This window comes from Lutra lutra, chromosome 4 (assembly GCF_902655055.1).
Source record: "Lutra lutra chromosome 4, mLutLut1.2, whole genome shotgun sequence".
NCBI classification, from domain to species: domain Eukaryota; kingdom Metazoa; phylum Chordata; class Mammalia; order Carnivora; family Mustelidae; genus Lutra; species Lutra lutra.
The window spans coordinates 90,449,768-90,473,447 of NC_062281.1; the positions used below are offsets into that span (position 1 = coordinate 90,449,768).

The 23,680-nt window shown below is 40.4% G+C and overlaps 1 protein-coding gene across 5 annotated transcripts in view; it reads right to left on the reverse strand.

Moving 5' to 3' along the window:
• Positions 1-23,680, reverse strand: part of SETDB1 (SET domain bifurcated histone lysine methyltransferase 1) — a 61,351-nt gene that overhangs the window by 7,729 nt on the left and 29,942 nt on the right. For 4 of the 5 annotated variants that reach the window (XM_047724584.1, XM_047724583.1, XM_047724582.1 and 1 more), the window contains 12 exons: positions 23,333-23,484; positions 10,833-10,867; positions 9,404-9,503; positions 8,428-8,553; positions 8,058-8,259; positions 7,485-7,558; positions 6,217-6,407; positions 4,937-5,066; positions 4,108-4,282; positions 3,866-4,024; positions 1,769-2,395; positions 1,218-1,334 (listed from right to left, as the gene is read on the reverse strand). In XM_047724584.1, the coding sequence (XP_047580540.1) occupies positions 1,218-1,334; positions 1,769-2,395; positions 3,866-4,024; positions 4,108-4,282; positions 4,937-5,066; positions 6,217-6,407; positions 7,485-7,558; positions 8,058-8,259; positions 8,428-8,553; positions 9,404-9,503; positions 10,833-10,867; positions 23,333-23,484 (2,088 nt within the window). The remainder of the gene's footprint in view (positions 1-1,217; positions 1,335-1,768; positions 2,396-3,865; positions 4,025-4,107; positions 4,283-4,936; positions 5,067-6,216; positions 6,408-7,484; positions 7,559-8,057; positions 8,260-8,427; positions 8,554-9,403; positions 9,504-10,832; positions 10,868-23,332; positions 23,485-23,680) is intronic. The other variant, XM_047724586.1, reaches the window with a different exon arrangement.

The following is a 23,680-nucleotide window of genomic DNA, read 5'->3' on the forward strand; positions in this document are numbered from 1 at the left end:
TTTCATCTGTTATGCCGGGACATGATTGGCATTTTCCATTTGGAAACAGAACCTACTTCAATTATAGGAAAATTTCTGAATTATTTCATTGATGTTTTTCTCTTCTTCTGTTCTCTCTGCTAATTATGTATCTTGAGTAGCAGGTTTGTTTCCATGTTCATATATAACCATTTTACCAAGTTTTATATCCCCCTCTTTCATTGTCTGAGTCTTTGCCTGCCTTTTCCAATCTTATATGCTGGTTTCACCTCCTCTGCTCATTCTCTGATTGGAGAATCCAGGGCTGACTGCTGGGGCCCCTTATGTTATCTAGTATCAATATTCTCTCTAGGTGAACTCATCCAGGCTTTAAATACTGCTTCTTACTTGTGTTCAGGGTTCCTAATTCCTTATGTCCAGCCCTTATACTTCTCTCTAGAAGTCTCACTGCTTTCTTGATATTTCTCCTTGGAGTGCCTAGGAGGGACCTCAAACATAATATGGCCAGAGAAAAAGCTGAGTTTCTTCCAGACCTGCAACTCCTCCAGACCCCCATCTCAGTAAAAATCACCAACACCCACTTCATTGCTAAAGTATAAAATTTAGAGGACTTGTCCTTGATTCTGCTGCTTCCCTCCCACTCCAGTCCATCAATCAAGTTCTGCAGCTCTACCTCCAAATGAATCCCAACTCTACCCTCTTTCAGTTCTGCTTGCTGTGTGCATTCTAGAACAAGCCCCAGCAACCACCACCTCTTGCCTATATCCCTGTAATTCATCTCCTAAGTGCATTTCCCAGTTTTACTTTTGCTGCCCTAAGACCCAGGCTTCACAAAGCCATGGTAACCTTCAAAAAGTAGATGGCATCATTTGCCTGCTTGAAATTCTCTAACAGTTTCCTATCGCACCATGATTTGGTCTAATTTTTATTCTCATTTACGAAGTCCTATATAATCAGGTCCCTGCATGCTTCTCTCTGAACACATCTCCCTTGCCACCATAACTGCAGTCAGTCTGTTAAGATATACATGCAACTATGAAATGGAGAACACTTTTAACTGCAACTGCTAGATCCTATTCAATCATTAGAAGTCTTCATTTAAAAGAAAGCCCAAGGAAGAAACATGTGCTGGAAATTCAGTAAGATTTAAATGATAAAACACCTGGTTTCGGTTATTCTATTTTTGGTTCCAATTTTTAGAACTCTGTCTGTAAGGTGCTTCACTTTCCCCTACTTACCCTGTGGGCAGACACTCTTCTAGTCTCTTGTACTGGTAGCCAGAGTTAGGGTTGATCTGGCCGCCTGGGGTGCAGGCTGTGGCCTGGATAGTTAGTTGATGACAGGCACATTTGGACCTGAATTAAGACAGAAGGGTATGACGGCTAGAGCTGTGAGACTTTCTTTAGAGATAGGAAGTACTAAAAAAGAATAGGGAGAATAGTGCAATTTTTCTTTTGTCATACATGTAAATGAGAAGGGAAAAGACAGTAAGAACATGACAGAGCACAAGGAAGATAGAATGAAACCAACTGGTAACTGAAAGCACAATGGAGGGACACAAGGGAAAAAGGGGGAGAATCAGACAAAAACAAACACAGGGCATGTGTACCCAGGGTCATGCAGTGGGGGCCATGTCAGACCCAAGCCTCTCTCACTGCTTCATGGAGGCCTTAAGGCAGGAGCTCCAGCTGAGGGAGGATGTAAATAGGAAACAAATGGAGAAAGAAGGTAAAGGAAAGACAAGGATAAAAAGGTGGAGGCAGGGCCAGCAATTACCCTACCAACTCACTTGTCACGGCACCCATCCTTGCAGTCACAACCGACCAGAAATTCTGGGCCCGTGTTAATGAAAACACCCTTGCCCGGGATTCGTTCCTTACTGTAGGCCACCTGGGGTGGGGGGGTTGTGTCAATCTCATTGACACAGGATAGGGGAACATCTTCCTTCCCGTAAGTGATGTCCAAAATATAGTAAAAAGGTTTATAGGGCTGAAACTTGCGGTCCACAAGAACATATGGATCCAAACAGAACATCTCCAGGAAGAGGAAGTCACAGCCAGTCTCAAAAAGATAGCGCTCGATCTCCTGCATTGTCCGAAGGCAGAGGCCACAGGGTGTCTTATAGATAACGTGAAAGCCCATCTTGCGGTTAACTCGGCGGCGGGCTGTCATCCGCCGGAAGTCATAGAGTAGTGGGACCAGCAGAGGATTCTTGCCCCGGTACTGCGCACTTCTCATAGGTCTGACTCGGGACAGACAGGTGTAGCTGCACACATGAGGTAAGTAGAAGAGCTTCTCCATGGGGGCTCGGTAGGAGGGCTCTGCTGGGGCCCGCTCCAGCATGCCGTGGAAGGCGGGAGGTGCTGGAGGTGCTGGGGGTGCTGCTGGGGCAGAGGCTGTTGAGCCTAACGGTGGTCTGCAAAAGACACGTGAGAGATCAGGTAAGATGGCAATAGGACCCTTCTGCTGCAGAAGGCCCCCTGCAGCTGGCTAGCTCACTCATCTTTCAAACAGCTGTGCCCAGGAAGCCACGGATGACACAAGGAAGTCACGTTTTCCCTGCTTTACCAAGACTGGACACTAAAAGGCCTTGGTTACTCTTCACTGAATGAAAATATCTCCACCTCATCAGTATACCTTATTTTTTTTTAAGATTTTATTTATTTATCTGACACAGAGAGAGAGACAGCGAGAGAGGGAATACAAGCAAAGGGAGTGGGAGAGGGAGAAGCAGGCTTCCTGCTGAGCAGGGAGCCCGACGTGGGGCTTGATCCCAAGACCCTGGGATCATGACCTGAATTGAAGGAAGACACTCAACCGACCAAGGCACCCAGGCGCCACAACAGTATATCTTTTCCTAATTTTTTTTTTTGCCTGTGAGTTACAGACATACAGTTCAGTTTACTACCAATATTTCCCCCCTTTTATGTGTCCTACAGACTGTGATTCAAGGAAAGAGGCAGGAGTAATCCCTTTCTACCGTACCAATTATGACACCACGTTCAATGAAAAGTTCTAAACAAATGACTTCTAGTGATTCCGTATTTCTAGGCACTTTTTTTTTTAAAGATTTTATTTATTTATTTGACAGAGATCACAAGTAGGCAGAGAGGCAGGCAGAGAAAGAGAGAGGAGGAAGCAATCTCTCTGCTGAGCAGAGAGTCCGATGCGGGGCTCGATCCCAGGACCCTGGGATCATGACCTGAGCCAAAGGCAGAGGTTTTAACCCACTGAGCCACCCAGGTGCCCCATAGGCACCTCATTTCTAATTCAATTATTTTCACACCCTGTTTGTCGGAAACTTCCCAAGTTAAAGCTTTCTTTTCAGAGCACCTGGGTGGCTCAGTGAGTATTAAATGTCTGACTTTATTTTGGCTCTGGTCATGATCTCAGCATCCTGAGATCAAGCCCTGTATCAGACTCCACACTGTGTGGAGTGTGCTTGAGATTCTCTCTGCCCTTCCCCACACTTATACGGGTGTACTCTCTCAAATAAATCAATCTTTTTTTAAGATTTTATTTATTTATTTGACAGGGATCACAAGTAGGCAGAGAGGCAGGAAAAGAGAGAGAGAGAGAGAGAGAGGAGGAAGCAGGGTCCCTGTTGAGCAATGAGCCTGATGCAGGACTTGATCCCAGGACCCTGAGATCATGACATGAGCTGAAGGCAGAGGCTTAACCCACTGAGCCACCCAGGTGCCCTCAAATAAATCAATCTTAAAAAAAAAAAAAAAAAAGCAAAAACAAAAACCAAAAAACAAGAAAGCTTTCAAGTCCAACTCCTCACCATCATAACCTTAACTAAGCCCCTTGGAACCAAGAATGTCCCCAGTGAGTATTTAGTCCATGCTGCCACCTCCCCACAGAAAGCCTGGGAGTTTCTCACCTGTACGTCTGGTTGCTACCAGGTTTCCCAGCAGGGACATTTTCACTGAGTGCAGGAGATGTAGGGGAGGAATGACCAGAGCCCACAGATCCTGGCCGGAAGGATGTGCTCTTTTTGGCTACCTGCTTCCGAGATTGGGCAAGCTGACTTTCTAAGCTGCTAAGAGATTAAACATCATACAGTAAAGAATACAGAAAATGCAATGTGAAAGAAACTAGTAAATAAGAAAGAATATCACTCACTCATTGTCACCTGCCTGTGGGGACAGAGGGGGTGCAGGTGGGGCAGGTGGGACAGGAGGGACAGGGTGGGTAGGAGGGGCTGTAGGCTGTGGGGGCTCCATTGGCTTGAACTGTGTCCCAGTACTGGTCAGATCCTGGGTGTACTGGACCACAGGGCCTTTGCTCCTCACGGCACCTAGAGAAAAGAGGAAATTGACCACTGATGATGACAGCTGTGTCATGTATACTCATGCACATACCTGATCATCAATTTACATAATATAAACAAGCAGCAATGGAAACATTTTGAATAAGTGTCAAGACTGTCGTTCCATTATTTAAACCAATGAGTGAAAACACTGGCACAGGCTGGCTTCAAAACAGTAAGGCTTTATCTTTCTGCCTCAAACACAGTTTATGCTGGTAATTAGGTTATTCTTTGGTGAAAAATTTTAAAAACACATTCTTTGATCAACTAATGATATCAGGAAAAATCAACCAAAAAGTAGGCCAGGAACATATAAAAACAAAAGCTGTCCAGGCTTTTAAAAAAACTGACAATGGATCACATACAAAGCAGATAATCGTCATGTGGATAACAGAGCTAACTATACTACCATGTCTGCCCCTAAGCCAGTTGTTTCAGATTTTTATGGGGTCGTTTAGAATGAATCAGAGCCAATGCACTAATTGGAGGCACCACGTACTACTGGAAACTACTCGGGACACACCTCCTGTTTCCAGTGAGTCAGCGGTGTCATCCTGGTAAACAAAGGATAGCTATTGTACACACTCTCCTTTGCTGCTTTGCCTGTTTCTTTCCTCCCGTTTGGTGTCTTTCAAGACATACCCATATTTGGACGTGTCCTGAGCTGTCCCCCTTGCTTCTTCTCCAGTGCAGAGGCTGAGGATGTCTTCATACTGAACATGGGCTCTAGCCGCGTAGAGCCTCGATAGATCCATTCACATCTTTTGTCATCCTGGGGGATTGGGAGGAAGGAACGTTGGAGGGAAATGAAGCAAAGGCTAGAATCTATATCCTGCCATCTGTGGAGAATATGCCTCCATGTGCTCCTTGAAGGAAATCTCCCTGATGAATGCCAAATTCCCTATCTACTCAATAAACTTATGTTCCAGTTTCCATGACAGCCATCAGGAAAATGAAAAAGAAAAACACATATTCTTCACTTAAAAAATTACAGGAGAGACAGATGTTTATACTGAGTATAAGTGGTATGACACAGATCATTAAGGCCTTAGGAACAAAAGACTGAGGATAGCTCAAAGGACTGGAACTCTAAGAAAGGCATGAGAGGGGAGAAGAGGACAGGTACAGAAGATCCAAGAGTTAAACTGGGCCTTCAAAGATCATCAGGGGGTGCCTGGGTGGCTGTCAATTAAGCATCTGCCTTTGAATCAGGTCATGATCGCAAAGTTCCAGGATGGAGCCCTGCATGGGTGGTGGGGAGGTTCCCTGCTCAGTGGGAAGTCTGCTTCTCCCTCTCCCTCCACTCCTCCCCCACTCCTGCTTCTAGCTCTCTCTCAAATAAATAAAATCCTAAAAAAAAAAAAAATCATCAGGACCTCTAATTCTTTGATGCCTCCTTTTTTGTCTCACTATGCTACCAAAACCCTGATCCTGGACAAATGGAACTGTCTTCTCTATGCCTATATGCAATGTAAATATTCTGAGAGAGAGAGAAAAACAAACCAATATGCAAATTAGCTCACAGTTAAATTTGGGATTTTTTTTTAAAAGATTTTCTTGAGAGAGAGCAAGCATGTGTGCACATGAGTGGGGAAGCGGGGGGGAGGCACAGGGAGAGGAAGCAGCAGACTCTCTGCTGAGCAGGGAACCTTATGTGGGGCTTGCTCCCAGGACCCCAAGATTATGATCTGAGCAGAAAGCAGATGTTTAACTGACTGAGCCACCCTAGGCGCCCCAGGAATTTTCCATAACCACCTGAGAGAAACAAAAAGATAAAGTAAAATTTTCCCCCAAACAGTGAAAACAGATAGCATAAGAAAGGGGAAAATTATGGAGGATTACAAAATCATCCTCATTACTGCCTCTTATGCTCCCCCATCCCACTCTGAGCCTTGTGTCCAAAACTCTGGGAAGAACAGTACCAGGAAGAGGATCCTGACTAGGCTGCCATCCACCTCCTCGACCCGGGACTTCCACCATGTGCCTTCCCATTCAGTCTTGATAAGCTGGCCACTCTTGAGCAGTACCATGGGGCGGTTGGGGTAAGCCGTGATATACTCCTCTATGAAGTCCCTGCAGGAGATGTCTTCTATGTCCTCCCAAGTCTTTTTCACTGTCCCAAGAAAGAAGGAGGGCTGAGAGAGGGCAAGTGGAGCAGGTCTCTTTTTCTCTTTTTTTTCTGTTTCAAGTAATCTCTGTGCTCATGTGGGGCTTGAACGCATGACCCCAAGGTTAAGAGTTGCGTGCTCTACCATTTTTGCCAGCCAGGCACCCCAGGGCATATCTTGATAGGAAAAAAACAAATGGCTGTCAAGGAGATGTTGGCCATTTTTCAAGTTAGGAGGGAGAGAAAAATAAAGAAAACATAACCTCAGAAGCAAAACCAAGACTACCTGAAAGTATTGAACCTATTGTGTAAATGCACACATAGACCAAATCAATACTAACTAAGCAATAGGCAAATATAGGTGAGTCACTTATTTCATAAAAATGGATGTTTTGTTTAGGAAAATTCAAGTGAAAATTCTTGCTAACCTGATATAAGTCTAGAGATAAATAAAAAAGATCAGGTGGCATCATGAAATTGATTTAAAAAAAAAAATTGTCCTTCCTTCTCATTCTGTATCAGGCTACTTTTAAGGGACCCAGAATGTATTTACCGCCATGTTATATGGAAAGTGATGAGTGGTTAACTCTTTTGTAATTAAAAACAACTGCTTTGTAGTGTCTGTTCCCAAGCCAGAGACACAGGTATGGAAGGCACTATGAAAACTCCATCTAACTCAGCTTCTGCAGAGAGCACTATGCAGCTACAGATTTATACAAATGTTAGATGAAGGACAAGACTAGGAAAGAAACATCTCCTTAAGCCTAAATCACTCAGAAACGAAATCAAAACACAGCTACAATATGAGAATCCACCCAAGGTCAGTCATGATCTCCTAGTGTCCCACTCTTCAGACTACAAAGATCCAGCACTAGAGACAAGCAAATAGAACTGTTATCTCCCAAAAGACATTAAGCAAACTTACGCCCTTTGAGATGGAAGCACCACAAATATCAGGGCCTGCCTTCCTCCCTCCCTCTTCTTTTCTTTTCCTATCAGGGCTTTTCAACTGATTATCTTAAGAAGAAATACCAGGTAGAAGAGGAAGTGGATAAAACTCAGAAAGGAAGGAGGGACACTCACGTGGCCGGCAAATGGGATATAGTTCAGACTGTGTGACATAGGAAGCGTAGCCATCATCAAAGAAAATGAGAAACCTGTAAGGAAAGAGCGATGGCAGAAAGATCAGGGGTTACATTTAACATGACCTACGGAAATTTCATAGCTTCTACTCTCGATCACAATAGGACATACTCCTGGGAAAATGTTCTGGTGTACTACTTCCTTCCTATTACTCTTCCAAGAGTTAGGAATTCTCCCTCAATCTAACCAATTTACCTCCATTTTTCCAAAAGCTACTCATTCTTGTTTCACTATCAGACTCCTATTTTGCTAAAACCATTTAGTTTCCCCTTCCTTCCTATTCCCCTAACCATTAAACAATCTTAATGACTCTCCTCCTAGTTTTACCTCCAAGTTTTTCTTGAGAAAAAAAGAAAAAAAGGAGGAAGAATCACCCACATGACCTCTGTTGCAAAAAAAAGTGCAAGGGTTTCTGGTCACAAAAGCTAATTGTGAAATAATGGACTATGGTTTGAATAGGGCAGGTGCTTTGCTACTGGTCTCCACTCTCTTTATAATCCTCTGTCCAGGTACCTGAGCTTGTTTTTGACGTTTGGTGTCTCAGCTACAATGCCAGCATAGAGCCAGACCTGATTCCCATCCTTGTACTTGGCCACCACTCGACTGCCCACAAAGAGCTTGTCAGCAGGAGGGTGGTAATCATAGGCAATATGGTTCCCCGACAGGAGACTCTTCCCTTTGTTGTCAAATTTCACCTTGTACTTCTTTCCTGGTCCTGAGTAAAAGGAAAAAAATGAACAAAAATTTTAAAAAACCATCAGTTTCTGTGTAAATCCTGACTGCTACATGAGAGACAAAAGGCAAGGCTGTGGGGAAAAGAAATGATCAGCAATGGAGACCTGCAGGTTGCCTTTCATTAGCGCTTCTTCTAGCTTGAACATACCAACCGTCTGGATAGCGATAAGGGTGCCTTTGTGCCATGTCTTAGTTCTCTTCTTGCCCAGGATGCGCATGCTAACTATAAGGTCACCATCTTTGCTCAGTTCACCAGACATCTGACTTAAGGTTCCTACAAAAGAAAGCAAAGATGTTCTAAAGGGGAGTATTTGGGGAGTAAATGCGAAAGTAAAGAGAGTGCAATACAGTAATTGATGAAAATGGAGGTAATCACTGATCCTTAGTCACTTTTGCTGCTCTCTCGAGCAGACAAAAAGCACAGCTGACTCAACTATTTTTGCTAACAGGAAATACTTGCATAATTGCAATTCACATGTAATTCAAGAACATCTCACTTTAACCAAGTATCTCCCAACTCCTTATTAACGATATTAATTACACTCATTAAGTGCTACGTAGTATTTATAAAACAATTTTCCATTGGAGAGCTATTAACAGCCCTACTAGACAAAGTTTCCCTTAGATCTCTTTTTAAGAGCTTGAGTTGCGGGAGGCCTGGGTGGGTCAATTGGTTAAACACCTGCCTTCCATTTAGGTCATGATCCCACGGTCCTAGGACTGAGTCCTGCATCAGGCTCCTTGCTCAGTGGTGAGCCTGCTTCTTCCTTTATCTCTGCCTGCCACTCCCCCTTCTTGTGCATGTGCACTCTCTCTCTCTGGCAAATAAATAAAATCTTAAAAAAAAAAAAAAAAAAGAGTTTGAGTTCCTCTCTTCTAAATGCCATCTAGAAGTGGTCATGAGCACAGAGCTAAGAAGATATTTGGATAAAGCCACCACACATTGGAAAATCAGCAGACAAGACTTAAGCAGAAAAGGAAAACCTGTGGTGTTTAAAGAACCCAACATAGGTGGAAGAAAATTCTGATGCTAAAACAGAGCCAGTTACCCATGAAATCTCTGTAGGAGTTCACTTTCCATCTCCGCCCCCACTCTCTATGCTGAGATAACTCCAGACCCTAACCTTTATGTAGATCCTGGGAACTGCTCTTCTTGTTGACAGCATCCATGAACTTCTGGACATCCTGAGCGGACTTTCTCAAGGCAGCCATAGCTTCACGGAGCTGTAAGAAAGGTGATGAGGGAAACAAGTTTTTAAAATAGCATGGCTTAGCCCTGAGGGCACCTGGGTGGCTCAGTGGGTTAAGCCGCTGCCTTCGGCTCAGGTCATGATCTCAGGGTCCTGGGATCGAGTCCCGCATCGGGCTCTCTGCTCAGCAGGGAGCCTGCTTCCCTCTCTCTCTCTCTCTCTCTGCCTGCCTCTCTGTCTACTTGTGATCTCTGTCTGTCAAATAAATAAATAAAATCTTTAAAAAAAAATAAAATAAAATAGCAGGGCTTAGCCCTGAGAGTAAGAACTCGTCTTTCAAAATTCTTTTTTTTTTTGTCTTTCAAAATTCTTTTTCTCCCCCCAAAGATTTTATTTGACAGAGAGAGAGGAAGACAGAGCACACAAGTAGGGGGAGCAGGAGAGGGAGAAGCAGGATCCCCGCCAAGCAGGGCGCCTGATGTGGGGCTTGATCCCAGGACCCTCGTTATCGCGACCTAAGCTGAAGGCAGATACTTAACTGACTGAGCCATCCAGGCACCCCAGAACTTGTCTTTCAAAAAACCGAATAGAATGAGTTATGGTTGAGAAGGTATGGTTACTTTACTAGGCAAAACTGCCCTTATAAATCTGGTTCAGAAATCAGCTTTAGGAAACCTTCCTTGATTAATCTCACCTAGCGGATTGCTGCCAAATTCTACATTTATATAGCACTTAGTGCATGCATCTCTAAGGAACCTCTGCTGCATCCTCAGAACACCTATTAGGGGACTGGAACCCACAGGGCTGATTACACAGTGGATGATTATCTTGATGGCTGAAGTGACAGAATGATCAGGCCAGAAGTTTCTCCCATCTTCATATTCTTCTTTTGTTATTTATTTATTTATTTATTTATTTATTTATTTTTTCAAGATTTTTTATTTATTTATTTGACAGAGAGAGATCACAAGCAGGCAGAGAGGCAGGCAGAGAGAGAGGAGGAAGCAGGCTCCCTGCTGAGCAGAGAGCCCGATGCGGGGCTCGATCCCAGGACCCTGAGATCATGACCTGAGCCGAAGGCAGCGGCTTAACCCACTGAGCCACCCAGGCGCCCCTCTTCTTTTGTTTTTTAAAGATTTTATTTATTTCACAGACAGCGATCACAAGTAGGCAGAGAGGCAGGCAGAGAGAGGGGGGAAGGAGGCTCCCTGCTGAGCAGAGAGCCCAATGCCAGTCTCTATCCTAGGACCCTGGGATCATGACCTGAGCCAAAGCCAGAGAGGCTTTAACACACTGAGCCACCCAGGCGCCCTATCATCTTCGTATTCTTATCTTTCAGTTTACCTTCCCCGTCCCAACTCACCTTCTGGTCTTTGGGAGTTCTGCTCCCAGCATCACCTATGGATGAGAGAAGCTCTAATGAGTGTAAGATCCTTACACATAAGAATTTCCAAGAAATAAATAACTAAGCTACTTTTTTTCTTTCATTGAGGCATTCTATTTCCATGTATTATGTTATATGGTATTGTATTATATGGTATTGTATATTGTATAATATATATATTATATTGTATCCATGTATTATATTATAAGCTACTTAAAAATATTATCATGGAACTATTACTAATAACTATTGACAACCACATGTAAATATGTATGTAAAAGTACTAAATGGTCCAGAAGGGGACGAGGGGGAGAATGCTCCCTGCTCGGCATGGGACTTGATCCAAGGACCCCAGGATCATGATCTGAGCTGAAGTCAGACACTTAACTAACTGAGCCACCCAAGCACCCTGTATATTTAAGTTTTTATAACAAAAATTTGCTTATAGACTATCTGAATGATTTGAAAAATGAAATGTGGTCAGTGAATGAAGCAAAAATGTTTACTCTTGAGTAGTGCTGTCCAACAGAACTTCCTGCTGTGATAGATATACTCATCAATACTTGTTAGTCTCTCTTTTTGATTATAGCCATCCTAATTAGTATAAAGTAATTCTGATTTGCATTTCTTTAATGACTAATGATGTCAAGCATTTTTTCCATATACTTAGTGGCATTTACATATCTTTTTTTTTTTTAATTTTATTTATTTATTCGACAGAGAGAGACACAGTTAAAGAGGGAACACAAGCAGGGGGCATGGGAGAGGGAGAAACAACCTTCCCGCCAAGCAGGGAGCCTGATGCTGGGCGGGGTCTGGGGATCATGACCAGAGCGGAAGGCAGATGCTTAATGACGGAGCCACCCAGGCACCCCTAAAAGTGCCTTTTAAAAAGTAAAAATATTCATGTGGTAAAAAACTGAAACATTATAAAAGGACACAAAATTAAACAGACCTCCCTCATATTCCTGCTTCTAGTTACTCTCCTTAGAAGCAACCAATATATCAGTTTCTTTTGCAGCCAGATAGTCTGTAAATGTACATATGTACTCTTTCCCCTCTCCATCCTTTTACTCATATTCAACATGCAGTTTTTATGTTGCTTTTTATCCCAGTATTCCCTCTCAGTATCTATAAATCTAATTCTTCCTTTTCCCTCAATTTTTTTTATTGTGGTAAAATACACATAACATAAAATATATCTCCTTAACCTTTTTTTTTGTTAGAGAGGTATGTACAAAGTTTATTAAAAATTTACATGGTAGGTTCAGCCAGATTTTGCATATTTAAGTTAGAAAAAATATGAGAAAATTGAATACTAAAGTTTTTACTAGAGACTGATTTATAAACATGTAATTTGAGATTTTAAAGTGAGAGAAACACTATATACAGATTAAGGATATAACAGCTTTGGGTCTTTTACCGTTACCATCATTCAGATCACCAGCTCTTCTGATAAAGAACTAGACATCATAACCTCAAATTTCCTCATATACTTAGAATGTAATTAGCATTTTATTTGGTTTGTTCATTATGTAGAAGAATAGGTACACGTTTTAATTCACTTTTATATTTGAAGGCCCATTTCCCTAATCTTTCTAAAGACTATTAAAAGGAAGATCATGTTGACTACCAACTTAATTTTACATATAGGTTAGCTGAGATCTTTTGAGACATCAGGACAGATTTTTGCCCTTGACTCTTAATTACTAATTTTTAAATACTCCTTTTTCTTTATTATTTTTTTAGGAAGCTCTACACACAACATGGGGCTCAAACTCACAACCACAAGATCAAGAGTCACATGTTCTACTGACTGAGCCAGCTGAGTGCCCTTTAATTACTAATTTTTAAAAAAAATTTTTATAAACATATAATGTATTATTAGCCCCAGGGGTACAGGTCTGTGAATCGCCAGGTTTACACACTTCACAGCACTCACCATAGCACATACCCTCCCCAATGTCCATAACCCCACCACCCTCTTCCGACCCCCCTCCCCCTAGCAACCCTCAGTTTGTTTTGTGAGATTAAGAGTCTCATATGGTTTGTCTCCCTCCTGATCCCATCTTGTTTTATTTATTCTTTTCCTACCCCCCAAGCCCCCCATGTTGCATCTCTACTTCCTCATATCAGGGAGATCATATGATAGTTGTCTTTCTCCGATTGACTTATTTCGCTAAGCATAATACCCTCTAGTTCCATCCACGTCGTCGCAAATGGCAAGATTTCATTTCTTTTGATGGCTGCATAGTCCTTAACCATTTTTAAGCAAACAGTTCATGGTATTAAGTATATTGATATAATTGTGTTAAGCAACAACTTTACTGAAAAATGTTAAGGCCTAAATAAATTTTGTGTAGAAGCATTAAATAGTATGAAATTATTAGCTATCCCTATATTGCTCTTTTAATATTATCAATAGTTTTTTGGGGGGAGAGGTGAGTGAGGAACATGACGAGCTGATTCTCAAATATATATAAAAGCACGACAGGTAAAAAGAGCCAAGACATTCATAAAGAAGAAAACCAAAGTGAGGTTACTGGAGTTAACAGATGTAGAAACTTGCAAAGCTCAGTTATACACAATATAGAATTAAGAAAAAATGACAGACCAATGAAACATAATAGAAAGTCCAGAAATAAATCCACAAATACATGGAAATAATTAATGATAAGCAGATATTTCAGTAAGAAGGGGCTCATTTCAGTAAGTGGCACTGGAACATTAATAACCACACACACACACAATTCAGATCTTTACCTCAAATATTACGTAAAAAATAAACTTCAGTTGGATTAAAGGCAGAACTATGAAACTTTCAAAGGCAACATAAGAAATGTTTATAATAAAGCATCAGGGCAGAAGGGCTATAAAAACCAATCACCATAAAAGGAAATGCTAAAATTATAACTTCTGTTTATCAACGAAGAACATGAAAAGTAAAGATAAACCATAAGCTGGGAACGATGTTTGCAACTCGTAACTACAAAGGATTAGTATTTGTTACATATAAAGACTTCCTATCAATCAAGAAAAAGACAAATGATCATTGAGCAAACAAACAAGAAATATGAACAGATTCCAAAGAAAGACTACAAGGGGCACAAGGGGCACCTGGGTGGCTCTTCTCTCCCTCTGCCTGCTGCTCCCCCTGCTGGTGTGTGCTCTCTCTCTCTAATAAATAAATAAAATCTTTAAAAAATAAAATTTTTTAAAAGATTATTTATTTATTTATTTGACAGAGAGAGAGAGAGAGACCACAAGGAGGCAAAGAGGCAGGCAGAGAGAGAGGGGGAAGCAGGCTCCCTGCTGAGTAGAGAGCCCCATGTGGGGCTTGATCCCAGCCAGGACCCTGAGATCATGACCTGAGCCAAAGGGAGAGGCTTTAACCCACTGAGCCACCCAGGTGGCCCTAAAAAATAAAATAAAATTTAAAAACCACAATACCAAGTGTTGTCAAGGATGTGGAGCACAGGACACATTATTCCATGGGCAGTTATAAACATAAATTGGTACAATTACTTTGGAAAGCTATTCGTTATTTATCCAGTAATATTAGAATTTCTGTATCCTAAGAACTAGCAACTCCACTCTTATAAGTATATATATCCTAAAAATTTAGTAAGACTGCCAAAATAGAAAGATTCTTCCACATCATAAGACACTCTTTTTTTTTTTTTTTTTAAGATTTTATTTATTCATTTGACAGAGAGACACAGTGAGAGAGGGAACACAAGCATCGGGAGTGGGAGAGGGAGAAGCAGGCTTCGCCAAGCAGGAAGCCCAATGTGGAGCTCCATCCCAGAACCCTGGCATCATGATCCGAGCCGAAGGCAGATGCTTAATGACAGGCCACCCAGGCACCCCACCACAAGACACTCTTAACGACAGAGAACAAACCAAGGGCTGATGGAGGGACATGGGTAGGGGATGGGCTAGATAGGTGATGGGTATTAAAGAAGGCACCTGTGATGAGCACTGGGTGTTGTAAGTGATGAAACACTGAATTCCACTCCAGAAATCAGTACTGCACTATCTGTTAGCTAAAAATAATTTAAATTAAAAAATAATAAATAAATGAATAGAAAATGGATCGGGAGTCATGTGTAAGAGTATTTAGAGCATTATTTGAAATGAAAACAAATGAAATGTCAACTGACAGGAGAACAGATATACTGTGTCATATTCATAATATGGAATAGTATACTGTAGTAGTTATTGAACTAAGCATCACACATTGGCATGATGTTAAAGAAATGATTGAAAAATGCATATACTAGGAATCCATTTATATAGTTAAAAAACAGGCAAAACTGCAGCACTTCTGGTAATAGTGATATGAAAAGAGTGATTCCCCTACACAGAAAACAAGCTTAAAACCAGAAAAAGTTGTTAGAAACAACCAATTCAGGGCACTGGAAACTGACCAAAGACAAACAACAAACTGGTAAGTATTTGTTCTTGAAAAACTGCTAAAATTCTGGCAAGGAAGGTTAAGCCTGTGGACCTCTTGCCTGGGGCAGCTACCATCTCTACCTATTCCACCTCTAGCTGGGTGAGTGGAAACTATGGCTTTATCACTGAGGTGCTAGCCTGACAAGGAGCAGCGCTGTTACTCTGAGGTTGCAGATCTTGTTTAGTGTGAGCCGCAAACCAGTCAGAAGTTTAACAAGGAGATCCTGAAAATGAGAGAGCCACGGACAGGCTTAAATAAATTCTCTATACATTCTTGAGTGACTACTAAACTATCCACATGCAGAGAAGACCCAGGAGAGTCAATGGAGACTTGAGAACTAGAAGCACTCTGAATGCATTCCCCACACCTCTGAAAAACTTACTGGCTGGCGCAACTGGGTGGCTCAGTTGATAGAGTGAGCAACTCGATCTCAGAGTCCTAAGTTTGAGCCCCACAATGTATGTAGGGATTACTTAAAAAATAAAATCTTAAACATACATATATATTTCAAAGAAATAATGACTAAAACACTTCTAAATTTGATGAAAAACTTCAATCGACGGTCCAAATTCAGTGACTCTCAAGTAGGACAAATACAGAAAGAATTGCACATAGACACATCCTAGTCAAACTACTAAAATCAAAAGAGACAATCTTAAAAGCAGTTAAGACAAAAATGACTCATATCCAGGATACAAACAATTTCATCTGACTTTCCATCAGAAATCATGGAGACCAGGAGACACTGGAATGGCATATTTGAAATGTCAAAAGAAAACAGTCAATCAAGAATTCTATATCCCATGGGATGCCAGGGTGGCTTAGTTGGTTGGCATCTGCCTTCAGCTCAGGTCACGATCCCAGCGTCCTGGGATCAAGGCCCACATTGGGCTCCTTGCTCAGTAGGGAGCCTGCTTCTCCCTCTCCTTCTGCCTACTGCTCCTCCTGCTTGTGTTCCCTCTGTCAAGTAAATAATAAAATCTTAAAGGAAAAAAAAAGAATTCTATATCCCAAGAGTGCCTGGATGGCACAGTCAGTTAAGTGTCCGACTCTTAGTTTTGGCTCAAGTCATGATCTCAGGGTTGTGAGATCAAGCTGTGCGTCAGGCTCCATACTTGATGCAGAGTCTGCTTCAGATACTCTCCTTTCTCCTCTGCCCCCCAACTTGTGCATGTGCTCGCTCATGCTCGCTCTCCCCACCGACTCTAAAAGTAAATATAAATATATCTTTAAAAAAATTCTGTATTTCAGGTAAACAAAGGCAGAGAATCCACTTTTAGCAGAACTACAAGAAATATTAAAGGAAATCTTTCTGGCTGAAAAAAGATGACAATGGATGACTCAGATCCATAGCAGGGATGAAGAGCAGTGGAAATGTAAACATCTAGGTAAATATGTATTTTTCTCTTTTCTTCCCGTAACTTCTTTAAAAATAAGATTGGTCCTTGCAATAATTACAACACTAAACTGCTGGTTTTAAATATATGTAAATGCAATTTATTTGACAACAGTATCTCCCAAGAAGAGAGTGACAATGGAGCTAACCGTTTACAAAGTTGCTATATTTTACCAGAATTTAGTCAGTATTAACTTGTAGTAGATAAGGATCAGATAAATATGCAAGCACTTTCTAAAGATCTAAAAAGAAAAAATCAGTGGAGTTAAAATGATTTACTGAAATATTTGACACAAAGAAGGCAGTAAAAAAACAGATAAATACAAAAAATATGGGGGGAAAGAGCAAAATGATTGATGTAAATCCACCCATGGATTCACATGAACTATGAATGGACTCAACACTAACTAAAAACCAAAAACTGTGAGATTGGATTTAAAAAAAAAAAAAAAAGAAACAAGATCTAACTATATATTGCCTGTAAGAGATACACTAAATTCAAAGACAGAAACAGATTTTAAGAAAAAAGAACAGGAAAAGACACAACATGCAAAGAGTAACCATAATAAAAATGATTAATATTTGATAAAACAGAATTCAAGAAAAGGAGGATCATTTGAAACACAGAAATATCTTTTAATAATAAAAAATCAACTATAAATGTATACATAACAGACTCCAGAATACAGGAAGCAAAAACTAAAGTTAATTGAAAAGACAAATAATTCAACAATTTTAGTTCAAGATTTCAAAACTCCTTTCCAAGTAACTGTTAAAACTAGACAGAAAATTAACAAGTTCTCAGCCAACGTAACCTAACCAACATTTATAAAATACTCTACCCAACAGCAGTAGAATACAAATTCTTTTTAAGCACACATGGATCATTCTCCAAGACAGACGATACGCTAGGCCTATTAAAAAACATTTAAGTAGGGGCGCCTGGGTGACTCAGTGGGTTAAGCTGCTGCCTTCAGCTCAGGTCATGATCTCAGGGTCTTAGGATAGAGCCCCGCATCGGGCTCTCTGCTCAGCGGGGAGCTTGCTTCCTTCCTCTCTCTCTGCCTGCCTCTCTGCCTACTTGTGATCTCTCTCTGCCAAATAAATAAAATCTTAAAAAAAATTTTTAAAGTAAATTTAAAAGGATTAAAATAATACAAAGATATCTTCTGACCACAATGAAATTAAATAAAAAACTCACAGCAGAAACAAATCTGGGAAATCTCCAAATATTTGGAGTAATCAATTGGTCAAAGAAAAATCACAAAGGAAATTAAAAATTATGAGTTAAATGAAAATAGAACACACAGGGGTGCCTGGGTGGCTCAGTGGGTTAAGCCTCTGCCTTCGGCTCAGGTCAGGATCCCAGGGTCCTGGGATGGAGCCCCACATCGGGCTCTCTGCTCAATGGCGAGCCTGCTTCCTTCACTCTCTCTGCCTGCCTCTCTGCCTACTTGTGATCTCTGTCTGTCAAATTAATAAATAAAATCTTAAAAAAAAAAATAGAACACACAGAAATATATGAGATCCAGTAAAGCAACGATAAAGAGAAATTTACAGGTTTAAATGTTTACATTAGCAAGAAAAAAGTTCTAAAATCAAATCAATAATCTGTTTTAATTTTAAGAAACTAGAAAAAGAAGAACAAATCAAACCCAAGTACATGGAAGGAATAAAGGTCAGAGTAGAAATCAGTTAACTGAAAACAGGAAAACAGTAGAGAAAAATAAATTAATGAACCCAAAAATTGGTTCCTTGAAAAAAAGCAAAAAAAAAAAAAAAAAAAAAAAAAAAAAAAAAAAAAAAAGACAATCTGTTAGCTAGATTAACCAAGCAAAAAAAAAAGAAGAGATTCAAATAACCAATATAAGGAATTAAAGAAGGGACATTACTACAGAACATACAGAAATTCAAAAGAATCCTAAGGGAATACTATGAACTTTATGGCAATAATCCAGACAATTTAGATGAAATGGAAAAATTTCTATAAAGATACAAATTAACAAAAAGGACTTGAGAAGGAATAGAAAATCCAAATGGACATACTAGGTAAAAAAAAGTAATTAGTAATTAAAAACCTTCCCACAATAAATTCAAAGTGGTATCCTGTAATGGAAAAAGCCCAGAAATCAAAGTCTAGAGATTAGGTAAAAGTAAAGTACCCATGTTTGGTTCTTAGTTTTGACCAATGTACCAAGGTAACATAAAATACTAATATTAGAAAAAACTGATGAAAAGTATGCAAGAACTCTCTGTATTATCTTTGTAATTTATACAAAAATATAAAACTATTCCAAACTAATAAGCTTATTAAAAAAAAAAGTATCCATGGGGCGCTGGGTGGCTCAGTGGGTTAAAGCCTCTGCCTTCGGCTCAGGTCATGATCCCAGGGTTCTGGGATAGAGCCCCACATCGGGCTCTCTGCTCCGCAGGGAGCCTGCCTCCACCTCTCTCTCTGCCTGCCTCTCTGTCTGCCTCTCTGCCTACTTGTGATCTCTGTCTGTCAAATAAATAAATAAAATCTTTAAAAAAAAAAAAAAGTATCCACAAAGAAAAATCCAGGTTAAGGTGGCCTCACTGCTCAATTTATCAAACATTTAAGGAAGAAATAATACTATTTCATACAAACTCAGAGAAGGGAACATTTACCAACGCATCTTTACAAGGCCCATTAATACTTTAATGCCAAGCAAAAAAAAACAAAAAAACAAAAAAACAAAAAAACAAACCACATCATAATAAAAGTACAACAGCTTTCATGAACGTAGGTGCAAAAATTCTTAACAAAATGTTAGCAAATCTAATCCAGAAACATATAAAAAGGATTATACACTAAGACAAAGTGGCAGGGGTGGGGTGGGGTGGTTATCCCAGAAATATAAAGCTGGTTTAACATCCAAAAAATCACTATTGTTATGCTCCTTATTAATAAGAAAAAGTAGGGGCGCCTGGGTGGCTCAGTGGGTTAAGCCGCTGCCTTCGGCTCAGGTCATGATCTCAGGGTCCTGGGATCGAGCCCCGCATCGGGCTCTCTGCTCTGCGGGGAGCCTGCTTCCTCCCCTCTCTCTGCCTGCCTCTCTGCCTGCTTGTGATCTCTCTCTCTCTGTCAAATAAATAAATAAAAATCTTTAAAAAAAAAAAAAAGTAAAAAAACGATGACTTTTTTTTAAAGATTTTTTTATTTATTTATTTGACAGAGAGAGATCATAAGTAGACGGAGAGGCAGGCAGAGAGAGAGAGAGAGGGAAGCAGGCTCCCTGCCGAGCAGAGAGCCCGATGCGGGCCTCGATCCCAGGACCCTGAGATCATGACCTGAGCCGAAGGCAGCGGCTTAACCCACTGAGCCACCCAGGCGCCCAAAACGATGATTTTTTAAAAAGATTTTTATTTATTTATTTGACAGAGAGAGACACAGTGAGAGAAGGAACACAAGCGGGAGGAGTATGAGAGGGTGAAACAGGCTTCCCGCTAAGCAGGGAACCCAATGCGGAGCTCGATCCCAGGACCCTGGGATCATGACCCGAGCTGAAGGAGGAGCTTAACGACTGAGCCACCCAGGCACCCCAATAATTTTTTTTTTTTAAAGATTTTACTTATTTATTTGACAGAGAGACTCCATGAGAGAGGGAATACAAGCAGGGGGAGTGGGAGAGGGAGAAGAAGGCTCCCTGCTGAGCAGGGAGCCAGATGTGGGGCTTGATCCCAGGATCCTGGGACCACGATCAGAGCCGAAGGCAGATGCTTAACGACTGAGTCACCCAGGTGCCCCCCAAAAACCTGTAAGCTTATCTGAGGATGATAACGAAAAAGTAGCTGACAAAACCTAAAATCCCACTGAGCTATGATAAAAAAAAACTCTCAGCAAACTAGGAATAGAATCACCTTCCTTCAACCCAACAAAGGATATCTACAAAGACCCTACAGCTCACATTACAATTAATGCCTAAAGACCAAATGCTTTCCCCATGAGATCAGGAGCAAAGAAAAGATGTCTGCTCTCAAAACATTTATTCAACATTGTACTGGAGGTTCTAGAGAGTACAATAAGGCAAGAAAAAGAAATAAAAGACATCTAGATTAGAAAGGAAGAAGTAAAACTGACTTTATTTGCAGCAGCATGAGGTAATATATAGAAAATCCCAACAGGTCCACGAAAAGCTTCTAGAACTAATAAGTGAGCTTAATAAGGTCACTGGCTACAAGAGTAATCCACAAAAATCAACTAAATTTTCCCTAGCAACAAACAACCCTAAAGTGAAGTTAATAATCTCATTCACGTTAGCATTAAAAATGAAACACTTATAAGAGATGTACCATATTAATGCATTAGAAGACTGAATATTTGTTGAAAGGTAATACTCCCCAAATTGACCTTTAGATTCAATATAGTTCCTATTAAAAATCCTAACAGGTTTAAAAAAACGTTTTTGATAGAAACTGACAAGTTGATTCCAAAATTTATTTGGAAGTTATATGAAACACAATTAAATCTGGAGCACTCTCGTTAAGTGATTTTATTTTTATTTATTTTTTTTAAAGATTTTATTTATTTATTTGACAGACAGAGATCACAAGCAGGCAGAGAGGCAGGCAGAGAGAGAGGAAGGGAAGCAGGCTCCCTGCTGAGCAGAGAGCCTGACGCGGGACTCGATCCCAGGACCCTGAGATCACGACCCGAGCCGAAGGCAGCGGCCCAACCCACTGAGCCACCCAGGTGCCCCTCGTTAAGTGATTTTAAAGATTTTTTTATTTGTTTGACAGACAGAGGTCACAAGTAGGCAGAGAGAGAGAGAAGGGGAAGCAGGCTACCTGCTGAGCAGAGAGCCTGATGTGGGGCTCGATCCCATGACCTGAGAGGAAGGCAGAGGCTTTAAACCACTGAGCCACTCAGGCGCCCCTCGTTAAGTGATTTTAAAATGTACCATAAAGTTACAGTAATACAAGCATGTGGTGCTAGTATAAAGAGAAATATTCAGATCAATGTGACAAAAAAGAACCCGGAACAGACCCTCATATACATGGCTGGTTGATTTTTGACGAGACCACCAAAAGGATAGTCTTTTCAACAAATGGTGGTGGAACAACTGGATAGCCATAAGCAAAATAAACAAACCACCCTCAACCCTTACCTTGAGAAGTTTTACTCTTAAAAGACACCATTAAGAATATGAAAAGACCACATCTGAAAGCATAAAATATACCTAATAAATGAATTGTATCTAGACCCTAAGTTCTTTAAGTCAATAATAAAAAGACAACCCAATTAAAAAAATGAGAAGACTAAAGATTTGAGTAGATGTTTCCCCAAAGAACATACATAAATGGCAAATAAGTACGTGAATAGATGCTTAACTTTCTTAGGGAAAAGCAAACTACAATCACAATCTGATACCACATACACAGCATAATGGCTAAAACACTGACAATATCAAGCACGGACAAGGATGTAAAGAAAGTAGAACCCCATACTTTGCTAGTGGGAATGTAAAATGGTATAGCCACTTTTGAAAACAGTGAGGCAGTTTCCTAAAAACACAAACATACACTTACCCTAAGACCTAGCAATTCTACTCCTAGGTAGAATATCCAAGAGACATGAAACATAATGCCCATATAAAGAGTTATACAGAAATGTACATAGCAGCATTATTCCTAACAGCCCCCAAAGTGCAAACAACCCAAATATTTATCAGTTAAAAAGTGGATAAAAAACTGTGTTTTATCTATAAAATGGAATATTATTCAGAAAAAAAAGGGGGAGGAAACTATTGTATACATCCAATAACAGATTAATCTCAAAAATGTTATGCTAAGTGACAGAAATCAGATACAAAAGACAATAAATTGTGATTCTATTTATACGAAATTTCTAGAAAAGGCAAAAAGCAAGCAGATCAGTGGGGCTGAAAATGGAAAATGTAAGCAAACAGGTATGAGGACTGTTTTTGGGATAATGCCAAGTATTCTAAAACTGGACTGTGAAGACTGCACTACTGTATAAATGTACTAAAACTCAAACTATACACTTAAAAGTGGGTGAATTTTATAGTATGTAAATTATACTTTATTTATTTATTTTTTATTTTTTTTATTTATTTATTTGTCAGAGAGAGCGAGGGAGAGCGAGAGAGCACAGGCAGACAGAATGGCAGGCAGAGGCAGAGGGAGAAGCAGGTTCCCTGACGAGCAAGGAGCCCGATGCGGGACTCGATCCCAGGACGCTGGGATCATGACCTGAGCCGAAGGCAGCTGCTTAACCAACTGAGCCACCCAGGCGTCCCTGTAAATTATACTTAAAAAAAAAAAACTCAAAAATAGACAAAACCAAACAATCTACCATTCTGAGATATATGCATAGGTGCTAAAGCCACCTATAAAGAAAAGGAAGGGAGTTCAAAATAGAGGTTACACAGAATGGGGAAAGGAAGGTCACTCAATCAGGAAATAGTATATAGAGAACATCTATGATACTAATAATGTTCTATTTCTTTTGGTAACCGACAAGTCCAACAGTTTGGAATATGTAGTCAGTGACAATGGTTTCTCCTTTCTTCTTTTATCTGCCTAACTTCCTGTCTTTCAATTTCTATCCTGAGACTTTCTACCTGGAACCTTATCTCTTACCTGAATCAATACTGAGGACATCATCATCTTCATCAGGAATCTCAATTATTTCTGTAGGCCGGGAAGCTTCATCCTCAGAGCTACTGTCCCGGTATTGTAGGCCCAGTTTGGAATAAAAGTCCTTCACCAAAGACTCACAGTTAGTCACTGCCCTAATATTGGAACACATGTAGAAAAGGTTAAAGCCAGCAGAAATAGGTGTAAAAGTTAACAGAATTTATATATATTTAAACACACACAAGCCTCAATTTAAATAGGCCTAAATTTAATAGGTTTAGAATTCATTTTTATTTTTTAAGTAGTCTCCACACCCAATGCGGAGCTTGAACTCACCACCCTGAGATCAAG